Raw genomic sequence first — 25,510 nt, forward strand, 5'->3', positions numbered from 1 at the left:
TGAAAGGGGGTTAAAGGAAATGGCTTCATCCTACATTTTATTACAAACTCACAGATAGTCTTTGTATGTACTGATAAGTAATTCAGCAATATCTCTGGTTTAACTACTTCAGCTGTGCAAGAGTTCAGAAAAATTGAAATCATACCAGTAATTTTGAAAACATTTATTCAAACATCCCTTCTTAGTAACCAAATACACTAAAGATGACAGATGCCTCAACTGTGTGTTAGGAACACACTCATTAAATATCCACAAAAGCATGTACACATACTTGCACAGAGCTATGAGAAAGTCTAATAAACTGCAACAGTCACAAACATGTTGGGGTCTACAAACCCCTAGTGCCTTTAGACATTGTTTTTGCTTCCTGTGTAGTATGTTACCTTATTCTTCCACTCTGCAACCACCATCCCCAGCATCATCCTCAGTGTCTGTGTCACACACCAGACAGGGCTCGTCCCGTGCATCACCACACTCACTTGACACAGCCCCAAAGAGCAAAGAACGGACCTTTTGTAGAATATAGTATGAAAACTGATGTAAATTTGAAAGCTGAGCAAAATGTGCTTTATTGCATACTTTGCTTTATTTCAGATTTCAATTTAGTTAGCATATAAATATTTGTTTTCTGTGTTTTAATTCAAACAGCATAACCAACTATGAAAAATAAATTTAAATAATAATAATGATTGGTCTCCTTGTGATGGATTTTTCTCACATAACATTACTTTACCACTACAATATTCTGTTGTGTATAACCCACAAACACCTAACCTTGAAACCTGTTGGTGTTACTGGCTTGATCAAGGCAGACCCACAACTCAGACCACGCAAAGAGGTTTTTGGTGTTGAATTGTCCACTTCCATTCCTTGAAACTGCATGAGTTTCTTCATGTGAAAGGCTGGGTTGAAGACTGGACTCCCCTGGCTTGAGTCCACTTGCTGCTCAGCAGGTAAGCCTGCATGCTGGGGTGCATGTCCGGTGGCCTCTGCCTCTATAGGATCCTCATGTATAGAGTCTGCTTTGGAGGTGTCAGCTATGGAGATCTCTGCAGGACAGGCTTTTCTGACTTCCCTAAAAACATAATTACAGGAATATTCATTACGTATTTTTTTCACAATTGTTTTTTTCCCCCCACATCTAAATCGCTGCATAGTTCAAGGTAGCAACAATTGCCATGCTGGCTACATATGTCAGCTATGTGACTGGCATGGTTACTCCAGCACATGTGTGTGAAAGGTCAGAGTGAGAGAGGCCAGTGAGATGAGGAGAACTAGGAGATGATGAGACAGTGAGGGAATGGTAACTGCTGGATGGTTAACGTGATCCTTCACCAGAGGAAACTGTACTATGTTAGGAATTGGTACCCTCACAGCTGAGTTATTAGACCACCTCTCCAATGCACGTGCCTAGCAGATTAGCAGGCTAATGGCTATTTATGAATTTGCTTATAACACTGTAACAACATTTGGACATGTTCTGCTACTTATTTTAAGATGTGATTGTAATGGAGTCATCCAGATGGCCGTTCAACTGCAATCACCTCACTGCCTTATCTAACTAATCTAATAAATGGTCTGCATAAGCATTTAGATACTGAGAGTCAGTAAATAGTCATTTATAGCTTGAAAACACTTTACCTACTTCTGTAGTTAAGCTGTATGTTTTATCAATGTTGGCATAAATCTGAAGAGTTTGTTATTATACCCCACAGGATGCAGTAAGAACATGTCTAAAGGCGCTAGGGTTTGTGGACCACATTAAAAAAAAATGTTTATCTCTGACTCTGTTCGAAGAGAAGGAACCACTATGCATTTAGTTTAGCTATTAGATGATAGGTTTGCTAAGCAATGACTGTCAAAAAATAGCAATTAAATATGCTGTATTTATTTGGGGGAAAATACTCTAAATATCTGAGGGGATTGTACTGAATTGACAATCATTGTGCAAAAAGTTAAAATAAATAAATAAATAGAAAAGATTTGCAACTATATTGTGTCCATGTAAAAAAAATGTGTCCATGTTCCACTTCTCTAGATGTATTTAAACAGAGTGAATGAGTTTGTCACCTTGGTGCTAGGGCTGCTTGAGCAATAGAAACCTTGGATGGATTCTCACTGAAGGGCTCTACCAGAGTGGCCAAAACCACTACAGCTTCCAGTACCATGTCCTCCACACTGAAAGAAACAGGTCTAAGAGACAGCATTCAGCACATCATTGTGAACTGTTTTAAACTCGCTTTGTAAATCAAAAACAATTCGCAGAGCCTTACAATGGTTTCTCTCTGAAAGGGAAACCCAAAAGCATTCAATATCTCTTCAAACCCAAAGACAGTGGTGTTGCTAGCACTTTGCTCCTCCTGCTTTACCAGGTGAAATGCTCTAATGGTTAAATGAAAATATATGTATCTATAATTTTTGTTGTGATAATACTGTGGCTCTGTAATACACACTTACTTTCCAGATGCACCAAAGTGGACAGACACTGGTAGAACATGGGATTCAGCAAATAGCAACAAACCCTAAAAAATAAGTTTATTATAGTTTACTGTTATTGACTACAAACATCAGTGCATTCACAGAAAACATTAATTTGCATCCATCACAACAGCAATGTACAAAATGGCACTACTGTGGACACACAGAATGCATGACACCTCTCTACACGTTGGTCACCATGAGTTAAGTATTTTCAAACAGAATTTATGGGTGTCATGAACACAGTGTACTATCCAATTCTGTAACTCACTGTGACAGATTACTGGGCCTGCAATACAAGTTCAACCATCCGTCTTACAACTTCAGCCACATAATGTATGGACACATATTAGCCTGGTATTAATTGGTTAGAACAGAGCTCTTTCAAAACTGAGAAGTTATTATTGTAAATGCCATGGCATGCCACAGTTACAGTAATGTTATACAAGGCAGCACAATTCTGCAAAATGCCACAACCTCCAGTTTTTCTACCACCATGCCACATGGACAATTATAGCATGTCACATATCTGCATTGGATCTCATGCCAATAGCTGCTTTCATTCAAGTGATTCCAAAATATCTTTACCACAGACAAGACAAATTGAGGGTAAAACCATTTTTATTTTTAAAAATTATGAACAGAAATCATCTATATCATTTCACATAGCACTATCACACAGGCCTAATAAAGTCCACTGCTTCTCCTTCAATACAAGGACACATACAGTGGGGAAAATAAGTATTTAGTCAGTCACCAATTGTGCAAGTTCTCCCACTTAAAAAGATGAGAGAGGCCGGTAATTGACATCATAGGTAGACCTCAACTATGAGACAAAATGTGAAAAAAAAAAATTGAGAAAATCATTTTGTCTGACTTTTAAAGAATTTATTTGCAAATAATGGTGGAAAATAAGTATTTGGTCAATAACAAAAGTTCATCTCAATACTTTGTTGTATATCCTCTGCTGGCAATGACAGAGGTCAAACGTTTTCTGTAAGTCTTCAGAAAGTTGGCACACACTGTTCCTGGTATGCTGGACCATTCCTCCATGCAGATCTCCTCTAGAGCAGTGATGTTTTGGGGCTGTCGGCGGGCAACACGGACTTTTAACTCCCTCCAAAGGTTTTCGATCAGGAGACTGGCTAGGCCACTCCAGGACTTTGAAATGTTTCTTACGAAGCCACTCCTTTGTTGCCCTGGCAGTGTGCTTGGGATCATCGTCATGCTGAAAGACCCAGCCACGTTTCATCTTCATTGCCCTTGCTGATGGAAGGAGGTTTGCACCAAAATCTCACAATACATGGCCCCATTCATTCTTTCATGTACACGGACCAGTCGTCCTGGTCCCTTTGCAGAGAAACAGCCCAAAAGCATGATGTTGCCACCCCCATGCTTCACAGTTGGTATGGTGTTCTTTGGATGCAACTCAGCATTCACTGTCCTCCAAACACGATGAGTTGTGTTTTTACTAGTGCTGTCAATTCCAGGTGCCGCGATTAAAAGTCCTCACCAGAATTTTGCTCAAGCCTGCTAGATTTTCTAATTAGCAATCCAGGTAAAATTAGTGGAATCAACACAATCCAGGAAGCCTGAGCAAAATCCTGGTGAGGACTTTTAATCGCGGCACCTGGAATTGACAGCACTAGTTTTTACCAAATAGTTCTACTTTGGTTTCATCTGACCATATGACATTCTCCCAATACTCTTCTGGAACATCCAAATGCTCTCTAGCAAACTTCAGACGTGCCTGGATATGGACTGGCTTAAGCAGGGGGACACGTCTGGCACTGCAAGATCTGAGTCCCTGGCGTCGTAGTGTGTTGCTGATGGTAGCCTTTGTAACGTTGGTGCCAGCTTTCTGCAGGTCATTCACTAGATCCCCCCTTGTGGTTCTGGGATTTTTCCTCACCGTTCTTGTGATCATTTTGACCCCACGGGCTGAGATCTTGCGTGGAGCCCCAGATCGAGGGAGATTAGTAGTGGTCTTGTAGGGCTTCCATTTTCTGATTATTGCTCCTACAGTAGATTTCTTCACACCAAGCTGCTTGCCTATTGCAGATTCAGTCTTCCCAGCCTGGTGCAGGTCTACAATTCGGTTTCTGGTGTCCTCCGACAGCTCTTTCGTCTTCACCATAGTGGAGTTTGGAGTGTGACTGTTTGAGGTTGTGGGCAGGTGTCTTTTATACTGTTAACGACTTCAAACAGGTGCCATTAATACAGGTAATGAGTGGGGGAAAGAGGAGCCTCTTAAAAAAGAAGTTACAGGTCTGTGACAACCAGAAATCTTGCTTGTTTGTAGGTGACCAAATACTTATTTTCCACCATTATTTGCAAATAAACTTTAAAAGTCAGACAAAATGATTTTCTCTTTTTTTCCACATTTTGTCTCTCATAGTTGAGGTCTACCTATGATGTCAATTACAGGCTTCTCTCATCTTTTTAAGTGGGAGAACTTGCACAATTGGTGACTGACTAAATACTTATTTTCCCCACTGTACTCCTATATGAGTAGCAATATACCAATAAGAAGAAACTTAAAACAGACATAACATATATCCATTACAACCACTCAATGTTATGATGCCATAATGGAAAGTAATGTCCTTTTTAGGAAAACTGAAAACATTATTAGCCAAGATTCTCACCCTCAGTTCTTTGAGACAGAAGGTTATATCTGAGTTTACTCCAACCTGGAAGTAGTCAAACTCATCAGGATGTAGAGACAGCTCTGTGTACATGTTTCCAATGCTATCTGAAATATACAAAAAAATTACTTCATGAAGAAACAATTCTTTAAACAATGCTGTTTAAAAGGTTTAAACCAGTACAACTCAAAGCCATTGCTGCAATCAAATTAACTGAATATTATTTTTTAAAAGGATTTATCACCATTTTCCTCTTCATAGTAATTCTTTAATATCACTCTTATGGGTGATATGGACAGTGTGATTTCCTCTTGTGAGATTGGGAAGTGCATCACAATATCACTGAGGAGTCTGAAAAAAGGGCAGTTTCTCTTAAACTCCAAAGACCCACTTTCAATGCTCAGAAACATTACCGTGAAGCATGATTAGACCTCTGAACATCTTAGCCATGGAAGAAAAAATGAGAAAATGTGGTCCAGTGAATTCATTATATATTAAATTAAATCTTATTATCCTTTATTGCACGAAAAGCTTACTTTGGCTGTGACTTTAAAATATTGGGGCAGAGGTGAGTTGGAAAAACAGCTTGTAGTGCTTCACATTCTTGATACCCTAGGTTATGTGTCTTTGTTATTCCTGTGATTTATAACACAAGGTAATGCATACATTACACACACACACACACACACACACAGTAGTGTGCCAACGTTTTAGGTAGATATGGAAGAAAGCTGCAAAGTAAGAATGCTTTCAAAAATGATCAATATTTCTGCAGTAAAGCAAATTTATTTTCGTAAATTAAATCTCATTTGGGAGGGTTTCAGCTTTCATATGAGTCATTTCTAAAACCAATCGATGAATTTAAAGTCAGGTTATAAGCTTTTGTTTTCACAACATGGATTAGCGACAGAACTTATGTCAGTGACTGTATTTCTCAGCAGCATTTCTCAGTCTTTTGCATCTAATCTGGTTGAGTACCATTTACTAGCTCCTGGTGACCACAGCTGTATACAGCGGGGGAGTTTACCATGTTTGCAGTTAAACTGGAATATCACTCTTTTGTCAGGGATGTTGATAGATATCTCACACCTGCACACACTGCGGTCTATTGTGGCAACGCTGCGGAAAAGGGGCAACACAGACTAAAAAACAAATATACAGGGTAAACTAATTAGAACAGTGTGTAAATTAGATGACTTATTAAAAACAAACATTAATATCCCATCAATACAGCTGATTAAACTGTGTTTTATGCATATATCACCATAGCATATCACCACATTATGTATATTTCACAAATGCAAAACAAATGTTTAAACTATATAAAATACTACAAAACTACACACCTTCAAGGACAATTTGCATTTAGCAGTTTTATTGTCCTGTAGTTGTTCTAGGTTTGGGGTATAGTGTTGAAAGAACATAGGAGAGAAAAGGAAGCAGGCATATCCCGAATGGGCCGTGTTCACTGACCTAACAGCCAACTTTGGAGGAGAGAGAACAGACCTTAAGATAGCCTAGAAATATGTTTTACGCTCTTGCATGTATATGTACAGTACAAAACAGCATTCATTGTAAGACTTGGTGTATTGCTCTAGCTTGTTTATTAACTTATTTATCTGCCACAGAATGTAGACTGTTTGCCATCTAAATACCTCGACCATTAGAGACCAGAAGCAAACTTCGATTACTTAGTTTGCTAGATAGTTAACTAGCTGTTTTAATAGTCAGTAAGATGCTTTGTAGCTATATCACCCCTTTTTCCAGTGGATCCAGCCAAATTTCATCACCAATCCGAGACAGGGCATGAATAGCCTTTGCAAAAACTGCAAAAGGAACACGTGAGACATAACGAATAATAAAAAAGTTAGATTAGCTAATTAGCATAACAGAAACATAGCTGTAAGTTAGCCAACTAGTTAGCAACTTGCTAACCAGACACTGGACGTTATGAATATGTAGCTAATTAGCGTTCGCTGGCTAAGCCCGCCAAAATGTACTATCTTTATTAGTGTAAACGATTGGCATAAAAAAGCTTTTAAACATATAAAATAGTTAATAGAACAAAGAATCAACACAACATACCTTTCAAACCATTTGCTTCAATTAAACACTTCATGTTTGCTTTAACTTAGTTGCTAACTACCTAATTTAAATAGCTAAATGTGGTGGGGAAACTTGGTTATCTGAGATAGCTATGTTAGCTAATGTTACACACAGAAGCCTGAACTACACAAAACGAGCAATAACCTATCAAAAGTTATCTAGTTTAACAGAGAGACTAGATGCGGCCTACTAGTTTATCATTTGACCAATAATATTGGGGCGAAACATGGTGGTTCTTGGTATTAATTTCGTTTCTAAATCCAGCTAAGGCTAGTTAGCTTGCTGACAGAAAATTATGAATAGGCTCGAGAGCAAAGAACGTTGTGGAGCGTGTGAACACTAGTGATGTGTCAGTCGCGAACGAACCGGTTCAAAGAGCCGGCTCTTTTAAGTGAACGACGAGAGCTGGTTCCCCTCTAAGACCGAGCCGGTTCCCCTCTAAGCCCCCCCCCCCCCCCCCCGGTCAACAAAGTACGTTCGACACCCCCCCCCCCCTTCCCCGTCAACAAATTACGTTCGCCACCCCTCAAATAAGGAGCCATTTGGGAACCGAAAAGCCGACTCTTTATGAGGAGCTGAGCCAAAAGATCCGGCTCCCTAAAAAGAAATTCCCATCACTAGTGAACACGAACACACGAGCCTCCTCGCGCTTCATGAGCTGGAACGTTAGAATGACCGTTGAAATCCTTTGGTAGGATACTAACAAAAGTTCAAATAGAAAGATAGTAATCAAGCAACAATTACAGTCAGTTGGAAATAAATACAGGAGAAAGCAATATTAACAACAACCACAATTATGGTGATAATAATGATTTAGCAACAATAATGTTTAACAGCATTCAACGTTTAAAATTCAATCACAACATCAATGAGTGTAACAATAGCAATAGTTGATATTTTTTGTTGTTGCTGCTGCTCCAAATAATGTGCCGTCATTAACTAAACTCGTTATTTGAATTTTATTTCCTATTTAAATACCACTGCTTTCTGCGTTGAATTGTGTTTTTTAAGAAGAGGCGTTGAAGAAAAGTTATATAGGAACTGCTTTTCAAGTACAAGGCGGTAGTATTATCATGTAACACCACAACATTTCAAGACATGAGAGTGAACAAAAGTGTGGGCAGATAGCCCAAGTCGTTTCTAATGGTGTTTGTTTGTTGTTCTGAGTGAACGCAGTACTAAACTGTTAGCTATGTTTTGGACGATGGACCGTTGTGTTGGCAATTCGATCATTGTTATTCATTTAAACTCGTACACTATGATTCCTGTAGCAAAACTAGCTAGCTCCTAGCGTTATGGCCAGCAGCGAGGAGTGGCAGGTTGTGCGCCGCGGCAGAGGAGCAGCCCGTAGAGCAAAACTTGTCCAGTCAGAAAAACCAGAAGCCTCAGAATCTACGAAAAACCTTCGGGGAAAACGCATAATAATCGAGGCAGTGTAAGGATGCAGCTAATAAATTTGAACTCTAGGGTGAAATATTTTTCGCTTGCACATATTTTCTGCGTGACTTATCGGAGTTTGTAAACTATTCTACCATTCTCTGTTATGATTTTTCTTATTGCTTCACGATATTCGTACATAATTCATATGTCATGACTTTAACATGTGAAAAGGGAACGCTGGGTTTCCACTAAATTTGGTTTAGAGTTTTGTTCGTTATCTTGCTCTTGGTTGGTATGCCACAATAACTAGTTAAAGGAAACCTGATGTTATGTACAAACGCTAAAGTACAGTATATGTCATCCAAAATACTGTCACCACATTGAAATTGTGCAACATTCCACACTTCCAGATTATGGGAGACCTCCAAGAGTGCATAGGGTTCAGATGTTGGGACAACTGTAACTCGTGACCCTCGTTGTTTTGCAGGAATGAGCTGAGAAGTGAAAATTTCTGTGTGGAATGGCGAGGTGAGTAAATGTAATATACACCCACTGGCCACTTTATTAGGTACACCTGTCCAACTGCTCATTAACGCAAATGTCATATCAACCATTCATAGCATGGCAGCAACTCAATGCATTTAGGCATGTAGACATGGCCAAGAGACAATCTGCTGCAGTTCAAACTGAGCATCAGAATGGGGGAAGAAAGATGATTTAAATGACTTTGAACGTGGCGTGGTTGTTGGTGCCAGACGGGCTGTTCTGAGTATTTCAGCAACTGCTAATCTACAGGGATTTTCACACACAATTTCTATGGTTTACAGAGAATGGTCAGAAAAAGAGAAAATATCTAGTGAGTGGCAGTTCTGTGGGTGCAAATGCTTTGTTGATGCCAGAGGTCAAAGGAGAATGGCCAGACTGGTTCGAGCTGATAGAACGGCATCAGTAACTCAAATAACTAGTCTTTACAACCGAGGCATGCAGAAGAGCATCTCTGAGCGCACAACTCATTGAACCTTGTGGTGGATGGGCTACAGCAGCAGAAGACCACACTGCCACTTCTGTCAGCTAAGAACAGGAAACTGAGGCTACAATTCGCACAGGCTCACTAAAATTGCACAATAGAAGATTGGAAAAAGCTTGCCTGGTCTGATGAATCTTGATTTCTGCTACGACATTCAGATGGTAGGGTCAGAATGTGGCGTCAACAACATGAAAGCATGGATCCATCCTGCCTTGTATCAACAGTTCAGGCTGCTGGTGGTGCAATGGTGTGGGGGATATTTTCCTGGCACACTTGGGGCCCATTGGTACCAACTGAGCATTGTGTTAACGCCACAGCCTACCTGAGTATTGTTGTGGTCATGTCCATCCCTTTATGACCACAGTGTACCCATCTTCTGATTGCTACTATAACATGCCATATCATAAAGCATAAATCATCTCAGACTGGTTTCTTGAACATGACAAAGAGTTCACTGTACTCGAATGGCCTCCACAGTCACCAGATCTCAATCCAATAGAGCACCTTTGGGATGTGGTGGAACGGGAGATTTGCATCATGTGCAGCCGACAAATCTGCAGCAACTGCGTGATGCTATCATGTCAATATGGACCAGACTCTCTGAGGAATGTTTCCAGTACCTTGTTGAATCTATGCCACGAAGGATTAAGGCAGTTTTGAAGGCAAAAGGGGTCCAACCTGGTACTAGCAAGGTGTACCTAATAAAGTGACCAGTGAGTGTAGAATAACTGGTGCTTAATTTATGGCCAAGACAAATGTGAAACTACTTGTGAAATGACTTCTCTTTGCTACCATAACATCAGGACAATTTGTTTGACAGAGCTGTTGTCTCGCTGCCTTGCTTACTCTGGCAGTGGTATCTCTGAAGAGAAAACAGTCAGTGAGAGGGAATGCCTACTTGACTGTGTGTGCTATGGCCTGGGCAACTTCTCATCCTGTGTGTCTGCCAGATATCAGCTTGCCATGCTGTTGCTGCTCCTAGACACACTGCAGGTGAATTCACTCACTCTCTGTTACTCTTTTCTTTACACTATTTTACAAAATATAAAGCAATTGGTGTAACCGTTTTCCTTTTTTCCCAGATTCCTGTTAGCCAATGCAGCACGTATGACCCAGTGTTTACAGTATCCGAACGTGAGACTCTCCGAGAGCTGGGCTTCTCTGTGCTGTCTGAAAACGAGGTATGCTAACACGCATGGAGCCAGTTTTCCCTGGACAAAGATGATGCTACTCCAGCATTACAGATCATCGTTAATAGTGTTTAACATTTATTCCAGTCATCTTAACCCTTGACTAGTTGAGGCTTAAGTGTGGTGAAGAAAATTACCCCAACTGTTTTAGATGTATGTGAATCACATTAGAGGAATATGTCAATATTTAGGGCAATTTAACATAGTATTAGTGTTTGTCGATTGCTTGCTTTAGTTACAAAAATTATTGCATACTTCCACGGCTTTAATTACAAGCATAAACCTTGGGAAAATAGTTTGTGTTTTACATTGTTATTAAGAGTTTTTGCACTTACAAATACCTAAAATTCATTACATATTGGCTTGATATCTGGTAGCCTGGCATTTCCCATTATCTGTATGCTATAGCTAAAGGATAAACCCTTATATGAACAAACATGCTTAACAAGTAGAAATTTTACTTCTAAATGTTTCCATTTTCAGCATTGGGCATTCATTGGGTTCTTAACCAGAGAAGCTTAGAAATGTAGCCCTATGTGTACTCCCTAAGAACTAAACCAATGAGCTTTGTGTTGTTAGCAGCTTGCTCTTCCTGTCCTGTCAGGTACTTTGCTATATTATACTAAATTAGCTTCTATACAGTCTATTTTATAATCTTCTTTTATGCACTGTGGATCATAATTTATATGCCATCCCTGACTCTGAATCCAAGCATTTGTCAAATAAACTGTTAATTTACGGGCTGTGTTGAAAATCACTGTCTTGTCAGGAAGGAAAGCGAGCGGTGTGTCGTCCCACCCTTTTCTATCTAATCCACTGTGGAAAAGCTCTGTACAATAATCTGCTCTGGAAGAACTGGAGTCCACGCATCCTGCCAAAGGTTCTCGTTATTGGAAACAGCTTTCATGGCATTCAGGAGAGGTATGTGGCACTTCCCACAGCAGAATCCGAGATCCTGCTATAAGAACGTGGAGTCCAAGATTGAACAAATGGGTATGATATCTTGACAAAGACAACTTTGGTATGTTAGAATCACAGTTTCCACTCGTCATCTAGAGTTATTTCACCAAATAATTTCTCAAAAATATTTAGCAATTTTAAAGTTATAGAAGCATGAAAATCGTTCAAAATTCCTCTTGTACAATATCCTGAATCAAATTTCTCACAGAATAAAAAAAAAATGAAGCTTCAGATTTGACAATAAAAGACTGGTATAAAGAATGTACTTTTATTGCTTTAAGAATGGTACTGTTTATTTTTGTTCTGTGTGCTTAGGATGCTTCAGAGGGAGCTTCAAAGAGACTACAGCTTTCTTTCAGATGTATCCTTCACATGTGTTAGATACACCTGCATTATTTCAAACCTCAAACTAGATGGAAGAAACAATTGATTTTAAAGGTTGCTCAAGCAGCACTGAAATCATTCATTGTTAGGTGTTTCTGTAACTGTAAAGGTGACTAAAGCTTGTCCTCGTTATCTATTTCATGGTAGCTCTCTACAATTGTCTCTTCCAGAGGCAGCTGAACCATTTGTAATACTGAATGGTAGACTAGTCCAGCATGACCATGTGTTTTGAAGGGCAAGTTCAGATGTGAGGCCACTGAAACTCAGATTCCAGCAAAAACTGGTTTAGTACATCGTACCTGCTGGTGCTTATTAGCCTACAACAGCCATAGCATATCTCCTAACTGGAAAATGAGAATATATAGTTGTGAACTGAAAAAAGCTCATTGACTCGAATAAAAACAGGTCCATGTTTGCCATATGTTGCATCCCTTGACGGTTGTTTTTTATGAAGGTGATGGGGGTGTGTGAAGAGACCAGCCTGCCCTGCTCTTCTCGTTTTCTGGATGTCTTTAACGACACCGCCCTCATCCATTTTCCACCTGATAAACTTTCTCAACTCCCAGCCTCCATCTGGGCTGAGCCTTTGGAACCCCAGTACCAACACTGCCTAGACCTGGAGATCATCCAGAAAGAGCAGGAACTGAAGTCAGGAAAATAAGGTGTGCTAAAACACTTCAGGGTGTGGTTTCAGGGGAAGGATATGTGTCTGTAATAGAGACATGCAAAAACATGTCAATGTTTGGACTGAGTTTCATGAGGTTCATTATGGCGAACCTACTGTGCGACATTAAAAGGTAACTTTAAAAATCCTTCATGTTTCTTGTCCTGTTGACTTGCTGTTTTGTGTTCGGTCTTGGCTTGGAAAAGACTGGAAGAAGCTTCTATCCTCCCCCCTCCCTCCCTCCCTCCCCGATATTCCAAAGAATTGAGACTTAGTCATCTGTTCGTGCTGTATTTTGCATGAGATCTTAGTGCATAAAAGAATACCAAAGCAGTAATTTCACTGTAAAGGGAGTGAGTACATGTAGTAAACCAAGTCCTTACTGATGCATGAGCAAACAAATCCTTTGTCCTTCCTTCTCATCTAGTTCTCCTGGTCAGAAAATTTATTAATCTAGATACCTCTTATTTTCTCATATGAACTTGGTGTTGGGTTTTAAATAGCAGACCTTGCTCTCCGAGCTTTCATAACTTCACTAATCTCGCAATCACTGTAGTTACAGATGTCTCAATTCTGTGACAGGACTTCTATTTCAGCCTGTTTCTCCACAGCTGTTGTGTCTTCAGCAGTCTTGCACTCTTCTCCATTTACCAGAGCTGGTTCTGATTTCTCGTTTGTGGTCACACTTAACTCCTTCACCTCCACCAGGCTCTTGGATGAGGTACCACGGTCGAGTCCTGACTGCTCCATCGATCCTTCTACTTCATCTTTCTCAGCTGCGCAGTCTCCGTTTTGCAAATGAGATTCAACTTGGTCTTTAATTTGGGAATTGCTGGGAATCTCCTCCAGAACATCTTGTGTTTCCAGTTGAGAGTCTGCATTTTCAGCAGTCACATCTTCAGTCTGCTTCCCATTGGATGTGCCTTCTTTGACCTCAGCCTCACTAGAAGGTTCTGCTTTAGTCTTCTCGGCGTCCTCTGAAGTTCTTCTCTGTTTCAGCTTCTCTTTGAATTCCATAATCCTCATGCTGCAATATTGATTAATAACAATTACTAACAATCAATGCAGTCTGAGCTCTAGAACAACCAATCCCCAGTTGCTTAAACCTCATTATTTAACATACCTATATGAAGTCTTCAGGATGCCATTTACCAGAGCCAACTGCTCCAGAATAGTCTCCTGTGAAGGAACCAGGCTCTAAAATGAACCAGAGAAAAACAGCTGAAAACTCAAACAAAGTCACACATCCAGCACATTGCCATCGAAAATGAGATGAGAGTTGCTTACCTCAGGTGTGCTTGAGTCGGCGAGCTCTGCACCGCCCTGCCGTATGGACCGCTCTACACGCACGGCCTGCTGGGTGACTGCTTTCAGGAAGTCGGAACTGCATTTGGTCTGGGGATGATTCTCACCCAACTGGAATATATGGGCAAACGCATTCAATAAATAGCTGCATTGCAAAGTTAATCCTGTGGCCTTCACACCCCCTGAAACACGTCTCCGCTTTTGTCTCCAATACTCTCTGCTACTCCATCACATCCATCTCACCTTGTTCTGGAAGATGCTGTGCGCTTCCTTTTCTTGAGTCATGCCTCCCCTGTAATCTCCCGCCACACACATCCTCTGAGCCAGAAGGTGGTGACTACAAAGAGATATTAGTCTCAACCTGACATTCCAAGTTAACGATAAACCATCTTCACACACTCAAGACTACTGCATGTTTGCGGGCACAATAGCAAGGCCCAGAAATAAGCAAGCCTATCTGGAAAGCTTTCATCTTACATCAAAGCAGTCGTTACGTCCATAGCACCATGGAAAGACAGGCTGAGTTTCAGTGCATTTTGCAAATACTGAATGGACTGTTCTCCTTGCAGCATCAAGCCCAGAGAACTCTGAAAGAGAAACGTTGCAGGAACACCATGTTAAGACACGGGCAGCTCGAGTGAGGCATTTCTGCTATATCGGCCTCCTTCGCTCTGCCTGGCCGATTTGGTGGAGTACATGGTGGGTTAGACTGCTCACTCACATCTAGCACTGCTGTGTAGGGATGATCCTCCCCATGGACGGTCAGCATAAGGATCTTGGCTCGGTACAGACAGCGCAAGGCCAACGCCGTCTCTCCACCAGCCAGCATGTACACCGCCAGCAACGTCTAAATACGATGAGCACAAGGAGTTTGTACATGCAGAATAAACACTGAATACAAGTAAGTGCAAAACGACATGACGCTGAAGGTACATGAAGTGCCTTACATATTGCTGAATGGTGTTTGGGTGGTCGAATCCTAGGACCCTCTCACTGATGACCACTACCTTGAGCTGGACACTCCGGGCCTAGGAAGAGAGGAACATTAGACGCCGCTCCTCGAAGACGGAGGAGCTCCGTGGTGCTGGACGGCGTGCACTCACCTCAGCGGGGTGGCCCTGCAGATAGGCCATGCGAGCCAGCAGGCTGAGGCAGTGGCAGGCCTCGGGGTGGAGGTCGTCACACACACGGCCAAAGAGGTATGCTGCCTCTTTGAGCTGCTCATACGCCTTCTCCAGCAAGCCTGCGGGTAAAGGAAGCCATTATAGAATCGGCCGCCTGCGCCGGGGAAATCAAACGCACGAGTGCCGCTCTTAATACCTTTTTGAAGGCTGTTCTGGGCTTCGCGGAACGCACGCGATGCGTCAGTCGTCACCATGGTGATGTGCTTGACAACAGGTAGGAGGTTGAACACGTCATCTGAAGAGATGGGTGCTTTGTTGCGGCTGTCGAGGGCGTAGTCTCTAAGCCGGAGCTATGGGACCCCACACACAAATACTTAACATTAAAAGTTATTGCAAAGATACCGAATAAGGTATACTATACAAAGAATTGTCACTATTTAGAACTAGTACTTCCAGGTTAACTGCAATAATCCCAAATAGTTTAACAGCTTGTTTACAAGAAAACCAAAGTGTCTTTAAGGGGAGTTTTGACTTGTACCTGTATCCCAGTCTTCAGACATATCTCTCGTAACAAAGATAACTTCTGAAGCCCATAATGCTCAACCAGGTGGTCGATATTTGACCTGCAATAAACAATTACCATATATTTACATTGTCTCCGCAGCTAAGGTGTAGCATATTTTAAAGAACATGGCAGAGATCTGGCAGGAACAAGTATTATGTCTTACCCCAGTCCCTGTTTAAGGCCATAGGTCTCTAGTGCATCTTGGCATATAAGGCTCCACAATTCATTCCCACCGAGTGTGTTCCATGACGTACTATCAGCTGCTCCGCCCCCTTTATGGCCACGCCTCCTGGAGCGCTTCTTGGACTCCTCTCCATTTGAGGCAGCACTAAAGTGAGGCACCAATAAGCAGCAGAGGAAGTGGCTTGCAGCTGCCGATAGGCTGGACAACTCTACACCCTTGACAGTTAGAAGACAAAAGGTTAATATTTGATGCAAATACCACCGCTAGATGTATGGGGTGTTTGATGTATTAAGAACAAATAAAAACTGCTATACCTGTATGTACCCATTGAAGCTCCTTCGAGCACAGCGCACCACAATCTCTCCATATGCCAGTCGCTGGCAGAGGGGAACAACAAAGAAGAATGAAGACATCTTGGAGTGCTAAATATTCCATCACTAAAACGACATTTGAAGCCCTTAAAAACCCATACCGTGATGTGCCTCAGTTGATCCTTGTGATCAGATTGGCTGATGGAGGTAATCAGGTGACCCAAGTAACGGAGATTTATGCCCTTCTGATGAAGGGCTTTTCGTAGCGTAGCACCATCCATGGGCATTTCCTTCCCTTGCAGGCAGTCATCAATCTACCAGTCAAGCCAATGCTGTTAATATTTGAACAATGCACACAGACCTACAAAACGGGCAAACTACACCGTAGTGTGTCACCGAGGCTTAAAGGATCACAGTAAACATGACTCTACTCACAAATGCTGGTATTTGATCATTGATGATGAACGTGGCAGCTTCTTTCAGTAACATCTTCTGTAAGGACACAGCTGTACTTTCTGACGTGGGGAACTCGACACCTACAGAGAAACAGAGCTGTAGTATTAATACTAAATGTAGGTAAAGAAATTTTTCTTTTTCATGAATGAATGTGTTTGTGATGGATGGAGCTGATAATGTTTGTGGTGTACAAGGTGATGTTCTTGCCTGGGGAGAAAACATTTGGGTTGAAACGCATCTCGAAAATGATGTCACTGACAGAACCGACGTCCTTACAAGCCTTTCGAATGGCGTCCGTGCCACGGGAGTCACCTGTTTGTACATGAGCATTTGGTCAGCACATCACTCGTACACACCAAGACCCTGTAGATCAACCCATGTTTCCTCCTTACCAGCCTTCATGCACTCCTCCACACCACCACTCTCCTCCATGTGTTCTCGCACACGCTTGGTGAACTGAGTGTGCCTGAAACAAGCAACGGAGCAAGTGAAAACATATGCTTGGCCCTAATCCACGAATGGTGTTAAAACACGATCTCATCCAGAACACCCCCAAGCGCATTTACGCACAAACCCAGAACAGCACTTACTTGTGCTGGATGAAAGCCTTGACGAGCTCTGGCCGGAGGCGGCACAGCCCGTGGGGGAACCGTCCAAGAACGGCACCCTCCTCCCCTTCCTCTTCCTCTACTAGGTGGAAGTTGGCATCCGCAGGCAGCGTACGGAACACATCCATTATGTAATATCGGCCATCCGCTCCCAATAGTCCCTGGGCATCTGTGGATGTGAAGAGGGGCACCTGGTGGCCGTTGGGCCCCATGACGGAGTGCCTCTGCAGGCCAAGGCTCTTGGCTGACTGAGCCAGGAGCTCCATCAGCTTCCTGCGAGACGGGTTCTCCATGGGCCCGGCACTGACCCCATACAAGAGACCCCTAGGGACTCCGGACTGATCGTTACCCTGGAGGCCGGGGGCCAAGCCCTGGGCAGAGAGCCGCAGACCTCTGTAGTCAGCGAGAGCAGTGGGAAGGGTGTGGAGTGCCTGGAGGTCTCCTTCTAGATCACTGTACATCTGGATGGATTTCAGCTCAAGTCTCTGTGCTGCCCTGCGGCCCCGCTCGCCACCCAACCACCTGCCCCCCGTCCCACCCATACTCATAAACAAGCCACCCCATAGAAAGGCGGGGTCCTGGCTGCAGCCGTTGATTGGATCAACAAAGCCGTCAATCACTTTCTCAGCACCTTCAGTGACGGCCCATACAAAAGCACTATTTACCTGTAGGGAAAGAGTTTTAGATGGATGAGTTAATAAGATCAGGTTTTTGTACAAGAATGTAAACATTTACTAATTTACACTAATCTTTATACTTTATATAATCTTTTACTTTATAAGCAACACTTGTACACTCACTGACCAGACTGAGGTACATCCATCATTGATCATTTTATAATAGTACAATTACAGTATGCATGCCTTCAGATGGCAAGAATAATGAAGCACACATTCTATACTCCATATCATGTTCTATACATTACAGTTCACTGCTGAATGGATATAATTTGATAGTCTGACCAGAGTATGAACAAAGTCTTAACGTTATAATGGTAGTGGCATGATTGTTGGTGTTGAGCTGGTAAACGTTCATCACAGCAGTGTTGCTTTAGTTGTTTTAATAAAGTGGCTGATTTATGTATAGTGCCTTTGCTTCTTCTGTGTGTTTATTAATATCCAAAAGGTAAGTACTTGTAGTAAGGCTTTCTCTCGTTGGAGTCTCTCTTCTAACGTGGTCTGGGGTAGATCTCTTGCAGCCTGCAGTTCCTCATTCCAGTCTGGGGCCTGTAGACACACAGCAACACATCTCAGCAATGCACACACACACACACAGCACCACAGGGAAGCCACTCAACGTGGAACATCTGGACACAGAATGGTGAGATGGTCCACCAGGGGAAGTGAGGGAAAGAACGTGGGGTGAAGACCTGCGTGCTGAGTCCGAGCTCCAGGCCCAGTCTGTAGCTGTAGCCGTTTTTGTGAGCGTGGACAGCTGACCCTCCCAGCCAGTTCAGCGTGTGGTACGGAGTGGACATGCACTCCTCTGCAGCCAGAGTGGGCCTATAGCAGGAAGACACGCGTGCGGATATCAGTCGCCACTTTCGGGGGAAAGGCTACGAAATATGTGCGGGCGCGTGCGTTCAGAAGGATTACCTGTGTAGGAGTGTACTGAAGTGGTGCTTAAACTGTGGGCTGAGCTGAGACAGGAGGTCAGTCAAACAGTGACACACCGGGGTGGACTGGGCAGGACGAGGGTCAAACACATCCATGGTGGACCTGAAAAAGAAACAACCAATGATCAGTACAGCTGGTTGCATAGACTAACTGCAGCACCATCCGTCATGTGTCCGATACTTGACCTTAGTGCCTGTTGTCAAGAGAAAGCTTCACTACAATTATGCACTATTTGAATACTAATGTACACCAAAGAGATGTGTGCACTCTACACACATCAGCCACTTCAGTAGTAACACCAGCAACACTACTATGCCAGAGCAGAGGCTGTACTCTTACCTATTCAAGTAGAATCCACGTGGGGAGGAAGTGATATCACAGTACTTCCCCTCTAGTGTTTGGATGGTAATATATAGGAAATCACCCTGCAGCTTCCTGGATCCTGGGGGAGGGTTCCAACAGCTGAGTGACAAGTCCAGCAGGCAATTGGGAACCTAAAGTGTCAATGATATCAGTTATCATTAGCCTCAAACTTCGCGAGATCATGTGTGATCTACATACACTGTAGTGTTGATTACAGTGTATGAGTATGTCACACAGAGACAAAGTGAAACTGGATTTTTACAGTTTCAAAAATCTCAAATTAGAATCCATTACTCAGAAGTACTCAGACCCTTTGTTCGATACTTTGTAGAATCCCTTTTGGCAGCAGTCACAGCTGCAAATGTTCTTAGATCTCTACAACCTTTGCACATCTGGATTTGGGCAGTTCATTCTTCATGGCAGATCCTCTTAAGATCCATTATATTGGATGGTGAGTGTCTGAACTGTCCACAGCCAGGTCTCTTCATGAATGTTCAATGGAGTTTATGTCCGGGCTTTGGCCAGGCCACTCAAGGACATTCAGAGACTTGCCCACACACCTGTCCAGTGTTGTTTTGGTGGAATGCTTTGTGTCACTGTCATGTTGAAAGGTCACTCCAGTCAGAGTTTGATCATGTTCTGGAGGATGGTCCTATATTTGATTGAATTCACACATCCCTCAGCTGTTACTGTTTTACATTCTTGGCCTTACCACAGTTCAGCATCGTGGGGATGACAGTGACTTGGGCTTCAATACTTGGTATTTATCCTAATAATGCCTTGCAGATTTGGGGCCATTATACTCCCAGGTCTGTGCCTTTCCACACTAATCAATAAGTCCAATCAATTCAGCTTTCAGCAGGTATACCCAAACTAGGTTCTAGACACACCTCAAGGATAATTAAAGCAAACAGGACACATTTGTCTACAAATAGGTGTTCCAGAGCAAAGGGTATGAAAACATTTGTGAATAAGACATCTCCGTTTTAGTTTAGAATTTATTTTCAAAACTTCAAAAAGCATAATTTCACTTCAGCCTTGTGTGCGATTAAATGTAGACTAATGGATAAAAATGTAAGTTATATCCATTAAAAATGAAATCCATAACACAAGTGTGCAACATTTCGAGGGGCCTGAATAGTTTGTGTCCACTGAATCAACCTGTTTACCCCTTTTATTGATCCGTTTCACACATCCGCCGGATTGTATATGGATTTACTTTTGGCCAGATTCCGTTTGCAGTTTTCACTAAAACACGTCCCTGGTGTAGCCAGAGGAGATCCAAGATCACTTTCCCCACATAAAAGCACACCAAACTACACAATCCGTATAATTTATTTCCTGAAACCTACTGTAAACATGGTTCCTCACAGGCCATTACCAGTGTATTACATCTAGTAAATATGGGCAGAAGTAATCTACAACAGGCAAAGAAGCGTCTGCTTCAGCTCAAGAGAAGCTTCGTTTAGCAGCTTCTACAATTTAATCCATTGTGCGCAATGGCAGACATTCAATTTAATTTTGTGAGAAAGCGTTGGTGTTGTCAGCACTTGGTAAATGTATTTCCATTTACACCGTTTGTAGAGTGTGTGATCTGATCGGAATATATCCTGGGTGTGTGCGTTTATCCCGGGATTTCATTCAGTCAAGCGAATCAAGTGATTGACTTCAAGCGAAGTGAAGTGATCTGATCATGTTTGGAAGCCTGTTAATGCGAAGTGTAAGCGGACTCAACGTGTTCCATTTACCTCACTGTAGGTGTTGGCCGGCAGTAGTGTAGCCAGTGGGGGGCGCTCTGTGGCCCCGGGCAGGATGTAATCAGGAGGAGGAGGAGCTTCAGTCGGCTGCTCAGTCTTGTTATTGGCTTTTTTGCCTTTTGTAGAGTGAGCGGCAGGAGGGGCCTCTGAAATGCATGCAAACATTGACAGGGAGAATGTGTCACTAAACAGTAAAGCAAAAGGGAAAAGCAACATATTATGCCAAGTGAAAATGCATTACTGGACTGTGACTAATATTCATGTAATGCATGCCTACACATGCACGCACACGTGTTTCCATAGTTACCATGTGTGTGAGTGAGAGCATGGAGTATGCTGGGTGATCTGCCCTCTCTCAGAGCATCTTGGGGCCCGGCACCTCTCAGCAATTCATGAACACGAGCGAGATGAGCTCGAGCTGACCGTGGAGAATACAGTTCTATAGCAAACACACACACAGTTCAGGTCAGGATACGTACCAGCAAGTCTCAAACATTAAATCACACCTGAACAACACTTTAATGACTACTGATGACATGACTGAAGTTGTGGTGGTTATTATTCATTGAACTCAGCATTACTCTTTTGATTTGTTAGCTGTATCCAAAGCCACACTGAGATAAAATGAGGCTAAATGTCATCTTGCATAAGACAGGTAGTTTCAGATAAGCAACTGTATTACATTCATGACCATGTTTGCAGATGAATACAGTTCAAACAAGGAATGAAAACATCAGGTTAGATGTGCCCATCCTCCACTGAGACCAAACAGAAATGATCAAATGTATATTAGCCATGTGTGCTTAGTTCCTCTCATTCATCAGACGGACTAACCGTCCCCTACAAGTGCAAGGAGATTCCCACACTTATCCCAGTGACTGCATGTGACAGCAGGCTTAAACCTGTCTGATTGCTCCAAGCTTTGAAATCACTTATTTGATTAACATATATGTCAGAGCAAAGTGGGAAAACCTGTTGGGTGAAACCCACACCCACTTTTCACCTTCAAGTGGTTCTGCCCATTTATAATTCATTAAAACTGGACACAGCAAGAGAATTTGAAACTACAGACACACTACATCCAGAACTATACTATTTCAGTACAGAACTTCAGAATTATGAGTATCAGTACTGAATGTTGTGGACCTAGTTCCGGCCCTTCTGACCCATGAAACACATCACCATAACCTGGGCAGAGATTTCATTGAGTCACCCAGCAGCGCCATTCAGATCAGTGATGATGAGCAGGCCTGCTACATAGGACACAATTGAGGACACACCTTCTACCAGTCGTAGGGTCACTCCTGCTTTGAAGCCCTTGACAGTCTGCAGCTCAGCAAAGGGGTCGAGGGTCACGCCAGAGAGGGTGAGGCCGAGGGACGTGCGTGGGGCAACCTCCTCTCTGCCCAGAACAGCCAGTATCACATCCTGGACCAGCCAGAACCTGTTAACCTGCACAGGAAATGCATACAGTAAAAAAAAACAAACAAAGCTAAAAGATACAAATCTAGCTGTCCACATCAGGTGTGAACTAATGTGTCGAACTCGACTCTTTCGAGAACCAAGAGCCTCTTGGGGAAATTAAACGATTGATTTGTGATTTAATTGTAGTTATACACAGGATAAGATGCAAAATATCCTATGCCAGTCCATTCAAGTTATTTGTTATTAGGTGTTAGGGGACTATCTCTCTCTCTCACCTGCAGCTCGAAAGTGTCAACCCCGGCCCCTTGAATCTTCACTGAAAACGAGCCGTCATCCTCCTTCAGAACTCCTCCAGGTGTTTTCCCGTTCGCTACAGACGAGGCAGGTGTTGAGTCAAGAGATGGGCACGGCCACATTTCTCACATAGAGGGCAGAAGGCGGTTAGTGACTCGATAGAAGAGACCCACAAGCAGGAGTGAGACGTCAGTCTTGGATTTTGGTTATGGGAGAAGTATGAGTAACCTTATACCTCTCGCCTCAGTCTTGAATAAGCAGTAGTGGTGATTCATCTAAAAGGTTCTTTGAGCATTTAGATAAAGACTCTCTAATAAAAGCAAGACCCAGCTTGATTCTGTATTAGCTTGTCCAGACACAAATTTGCCTACAGGACAGACGCAAATGCCACTGATTGGTTGGATACACATCCTGGGGCGACAGAGAGGGAAAAAAAAAAAAGAAATAACCTCCTAGTGCTTATTCCCTGTTGAGTGGCATGAACAGGGTTAGCCAAGGGTAAACTGGTCCAATACTGGACCCAGACACTCCGTGCCACAAAGGAAAAACCCTTAAAACACACAGGACATGGGATTAGTTTGTAAGTCCCTCAAATACTTTTATATGTAGGAGGTACGCTATCCTATCCTGGCCTCGAGTGTAGTAGGTTTTCGTTGGTAAGCAATATAGAAAATCTGCCGAAAAAAAAAATTCTGCAGAGTAATCAGAATGAGGGATAGTTTAGTACAGTGACTGACAGTTGCCCCGAGTATACGCGTCATCAATCAGAATCAGGAATGCCTCTCCTGTAGATTAATCTGGCACCGTACCAGGAGAGAACTAGTTCACTGTCAGATAGTAATAGATGTGATGAGCATCAAAAAGACAAGACTAACCAAATAATGTATGCTAAATCTATTAAAGTCAGAGTATGACCCTCTCAAATGTGTTTTGTTCCACAAATTTGCAGAGGCAGTTCTGAATGTGTGGGGGGTGTTGGTACCCCCGTCACAACATCTTCACACTCAGATATATCAGTAATGCTTCAATTACTTGTTCTCCAACAGATACTGTTATGTTATGTCATGATCTGACAAAGAATTTAAGCTTATCTTATAAGTCTACTGGGAATATTTTACTGCTGCACATGCGTGAAGATGCATCGTGGAGCACCGAACATGCAGCACCTCTGGTTCTGTCTCTGTGGGACAGTGCACAGCTACATAGCTACATAGCAGGCATCGAGCTAAGAGAACAGGATAGTACGTTTTAATCCGTTAAAAGTAGTAATTCACAACAATCTCAAGACACGATTTATATGCCATTTGGGAAATTAGCTGAAACTGGACTGAGGACTATGCTGTATAAACCCAATGTAGTTTTTACTCCGTATCATGCTTTTGAATGCAACTTTACAAAATGCAAAATTAAGAGACCACTGCAAAATACCGGTGCCTCTGGTTCACCATTTATAGGAAGGGGCATGAGAAAATATAGAAAATTCTATAAATTATTATGCAATAATTAAAAATGAGATAATTATATTATTTTATGATCGATTTATTCTATAAGCTACTGTAATTTCTCCCAAATTCCAAACAAAAATACTGTAATTTAGAGCATTTATTTGCAGAAAATGACAACTAGTGGAAATAAAAATCTAAAACGTAGTAACGTTTTATTTGGTGGGATAACCTCCCCTTTTCACGCGTCTTGGCATTTACTCCTCCAGATTTTCGCACTGTTCGTTTAATAAGATTTATCCACGCTTTATTAATCAGCCCCTCATTATGCAGAATTAGGTGTGTCTGTGTTGGAATTCAAGAAATGCTGGAGCTGAACGGCTGCCCTGCTGTACGTGTGGAGGTTGTGTACGGTTATGTATGGATACAGCAACAACACGGGAGTGGAAAAGCACGACACACTCGGGGAGGAGCGCTGGGATCCGAGCGGCCGAGAGGCAAAGTGAAAGTAATCCCATTATATGAACCAGTGGAGCGTTTTAGGTTCAACACCAACAACTCAGTAACTCAGGGTCCACATAGACGTAGTCCCCTGCCGTTTTTCTCATGTTAATCAGGTTTGCAGCAGTGTGTGTGTGTGTTAAGAAAACCCCTCTGTACAACTGCTTATTGGACTGTGTCCGAGTGCGGTACTTCCACACCGCCACTTCTCATGCGGAGCCCAGTCTGAGAGCCCAGCAACACGCAAACACGAACAAGTTGGAAAGGAAGCCGACTCGGTGTGCAGGAAAGAGCGACGAAAAGTTAGGAGGGAGAACACGTCGTCAAAATAATGTTCCTTCCTTACCCGTCTGCCTCGGCTCACTTCCTCTCTTCGATGATTCTCGCATTTTTCCTTTCGGTCAGTTTTTTTTTCCCCTGTCAGTCTGATGTTGAGTAGCGTGTCGGTTTCTTCGGAAGTGTCGACCTCTTCCCTCCTCGGTTTGTAGAGCGAGAGCTGTCAGGTGTGTGAATTACAACTTCTTAGTCGCTTTTCTTTTCCTACGCCAGCCACTCCCTTTTTTTTTTTACTCAGTAGCTTCTGGCCAATAACACCCCCCTCTTTGACTGGACGTGCCTCAACCAGACGTGTTTGACTGGGTGTGTCCGTTCGTTCTTCCACACATCTGCCTCAGAGAGCACCGCCAGCTCCCCTCCCCCTACCCTCACCTCCCTCCCTCGCT

At 42.6% G+C, this 25,510-nt stretch overlaps 3 protein-coding genes across 5 annotated transcripts; 1 reads left to right on the forward strand and 2 right to left on the reverse strand.

The window, feature by feature from the left end:
* Positions 1-148: 148 nt before the first annotated feature.
* On the reverse strand, positions 149-7,640 carry rad9b (RAD9 checkpoint clamp component B). 3 transcript variants are annotated; one of them, XM_077003461.1, is made up of 11 exons: positions 7,212-7,640; positions 6,882-6,952; positions 6,473-6,610; positions 6,154-6,268; positions 5,663-5,762; positions 5,371-5,477; positions 5,127-5,233; positions 2,458-2,522; positions 2,071-2,178; positions 775-1,075; positions 149-510 (listed from the first exon to the last, which is right to left on the reverse strand). In XM_077003461.1, the coding sequence occupies exons 1-11, from the start codon at positions 7,243-7,245 to the stop codon at positions 385-387; spliced, it is 1,272 nt and encodes a 423-aa protein (XP_076859576.1). In that variant the 5' UTR covers positions 7,246-7,640; the 3' UTR covers positions 149-384. The 3 variants fall into 3 exon arrangements, with proteins under 3 accessions (XP_076859576.1, XP_076859575.1, XP_076859577.1); XM_077003460.1 differs by having other exon boundaries at positions 2,071-2,193; XM_077003462.1 differs by lacking the exons at positions 5,371-5,477; positions 5,663-5,762 and having other exon boundaries at positions 2,071-2,193.
* A 661-nt stretch (positions 7,641-8,301) lies between these two features.
* Positions 8,302-12,985, forward strand: srrd (SRR1 domain containing). The gene is made up of 7 exons (XM_077003471.1): positions 8,302-8,667; positions 9,100-9,140; positions 10,460-10,632; positions 10,722-10,820; positions 11,599-11,750; positions 12,105-12,150; positions 12,628-12,985. The coding sequence occupies exons 1-7, from the start codon at positions 8,528-8,530 to the stop codon at positions 12,832-12,834; spliced, it is 858 nt and encodes a 285-aa protein (XP_076859586.1). The 5' UTR covers positions 8,302-8,527; the 3' UTR covers positions 12,835-12,985.
* A 127-nt stretch (positions 12,986-13,112) lies between these two features.
* Positions 13,113-25,419, reverse strand: LOC143512783 (clustered mitochondria protein homolog). Its single transcript, XM_077003464.1, has 26 exons — positions 25,135-25,419; positions 22,827-22,921; positions 22,407-22,578; positions 21,434-21,565; positions 21,118-21,272; positions 19,346-19,500; positions 18,986-19,108; positions 18,760-18,892; positions 18,524-18,616; positions 17,373-18,055; positions 17,175-17,248; positions 16,990-17,094; positions 16,762-16,862; positions 16,488-16,640; positions 16,330-16,392; positions 15,995-16,230; positions 15,805-15,889; positions 15,463-15,616; positions 15,246-15,385; positions 15,090-15,170; positions 14,864-14,989; positions 14,620-14,729; positions 14,386-14,479; positions 14,125-14,253; positions 13,961-14,034; positions 13,113-13,864 (listed from the first exon to the last, which is right to left on the reverse strand). The coding sequence occupies exons 1-26, from the start codon at positions 25,175-25,177 to the stop codon at positions 13,405-13,407; spliced, it is 3,969 nt and encodes a 1,322-aa protein (XP_076859579.1). The 5' UTR covers positions 25,178-25,419; the 3' UTR covers positions 13,113-13,404.
* Between the last annotated feature and the right edge of the window lie 91 nt (positions 25,420-25,510).

The sequence above is a fragment of the Brachyhypopomus gauderio genome, chromosome 4 (genome assembly GCF_052324685.1).
Source record: "Brachyhypopomus gauderio isolate BG-103 chromosome 4, BGAUD_0.2, whole genome shotgun sequence".
Lineage (NCBI taxonomy): Eukaryota > Metazoa > Chordata > Actinopteri > Gymnotiformes > Hypopomidae > Brachyhypopomus > Brachyhypopomus gauderio.

Excerpts from the sequence above, each read along its gene's own strand:
- srrd (XM_077003471.1), top strand. The coding sequence starts at position 8,528 with ATGGCCAGCAGCGAGGAGTGGCAGGTTGTGCGCCGCGGCAGAGGAGCA. Across the intron at positions 11,751-12,104 it reads TTTCATGGCATTCAGGAGAG|GATGCTTCAGAGGGAGCTTC; the intron begins GTATGTGGCACT and ends CTGTGTGCTTAG. Across the intron at positions 12,151-12,627 it reads ACTACAGCTTTCTTTCAGAT|GTGATGGGGGTGTGTGAAGA; the intron begins GTATCCTTCACA and ends TTTTTTATGAAG.
- rad9b (XM_077003460.1), bottom strand. The coding sequence starts at position 7,245 with ATGAAGTGTTTAATTGAAGCAAATGGTTTGAAAG. Across the intron at positions 6,953-7,211 it reads TGAAGCAAATGGTTTGAAAG|TTTTTGCAAAGGCTATTCAT; the intron begins GTATGTTGTGTT and ends TTCCTTTTGCAG. Across the intron at positions 1,076-2,070 it reads CAAGCAGCCCTAGCACCAAG|GGAAGTCAGAAAAGCCTGTC; the intron begins GTGACAAACTCA and ends TTATGTTTTTAG.
- LOC143512783 (XM_077003464.1), bottom strand. The coding sequence starts at position 25,177 with ATGCGAGAATCATCGAAGAGAGGAAGTGAGCCGAGGCAGACGG. Across the intron at positions 17,095-17,174 it reads GGAGGAGTGCATGAAGGCTG|GTGACTCCCGTGGCACGGAC; the intron begins GTAAGGAGGAAA and ends ATGTACAAACAG. Across the intron at positions 15,386-15,462 it reads CCAGAACAGCCTTCAAAAAG|GCTTGCTGGAGAAGGCGTAT; the intron begins GTATTAAGAGCG and ends CTTTACCCGCAG.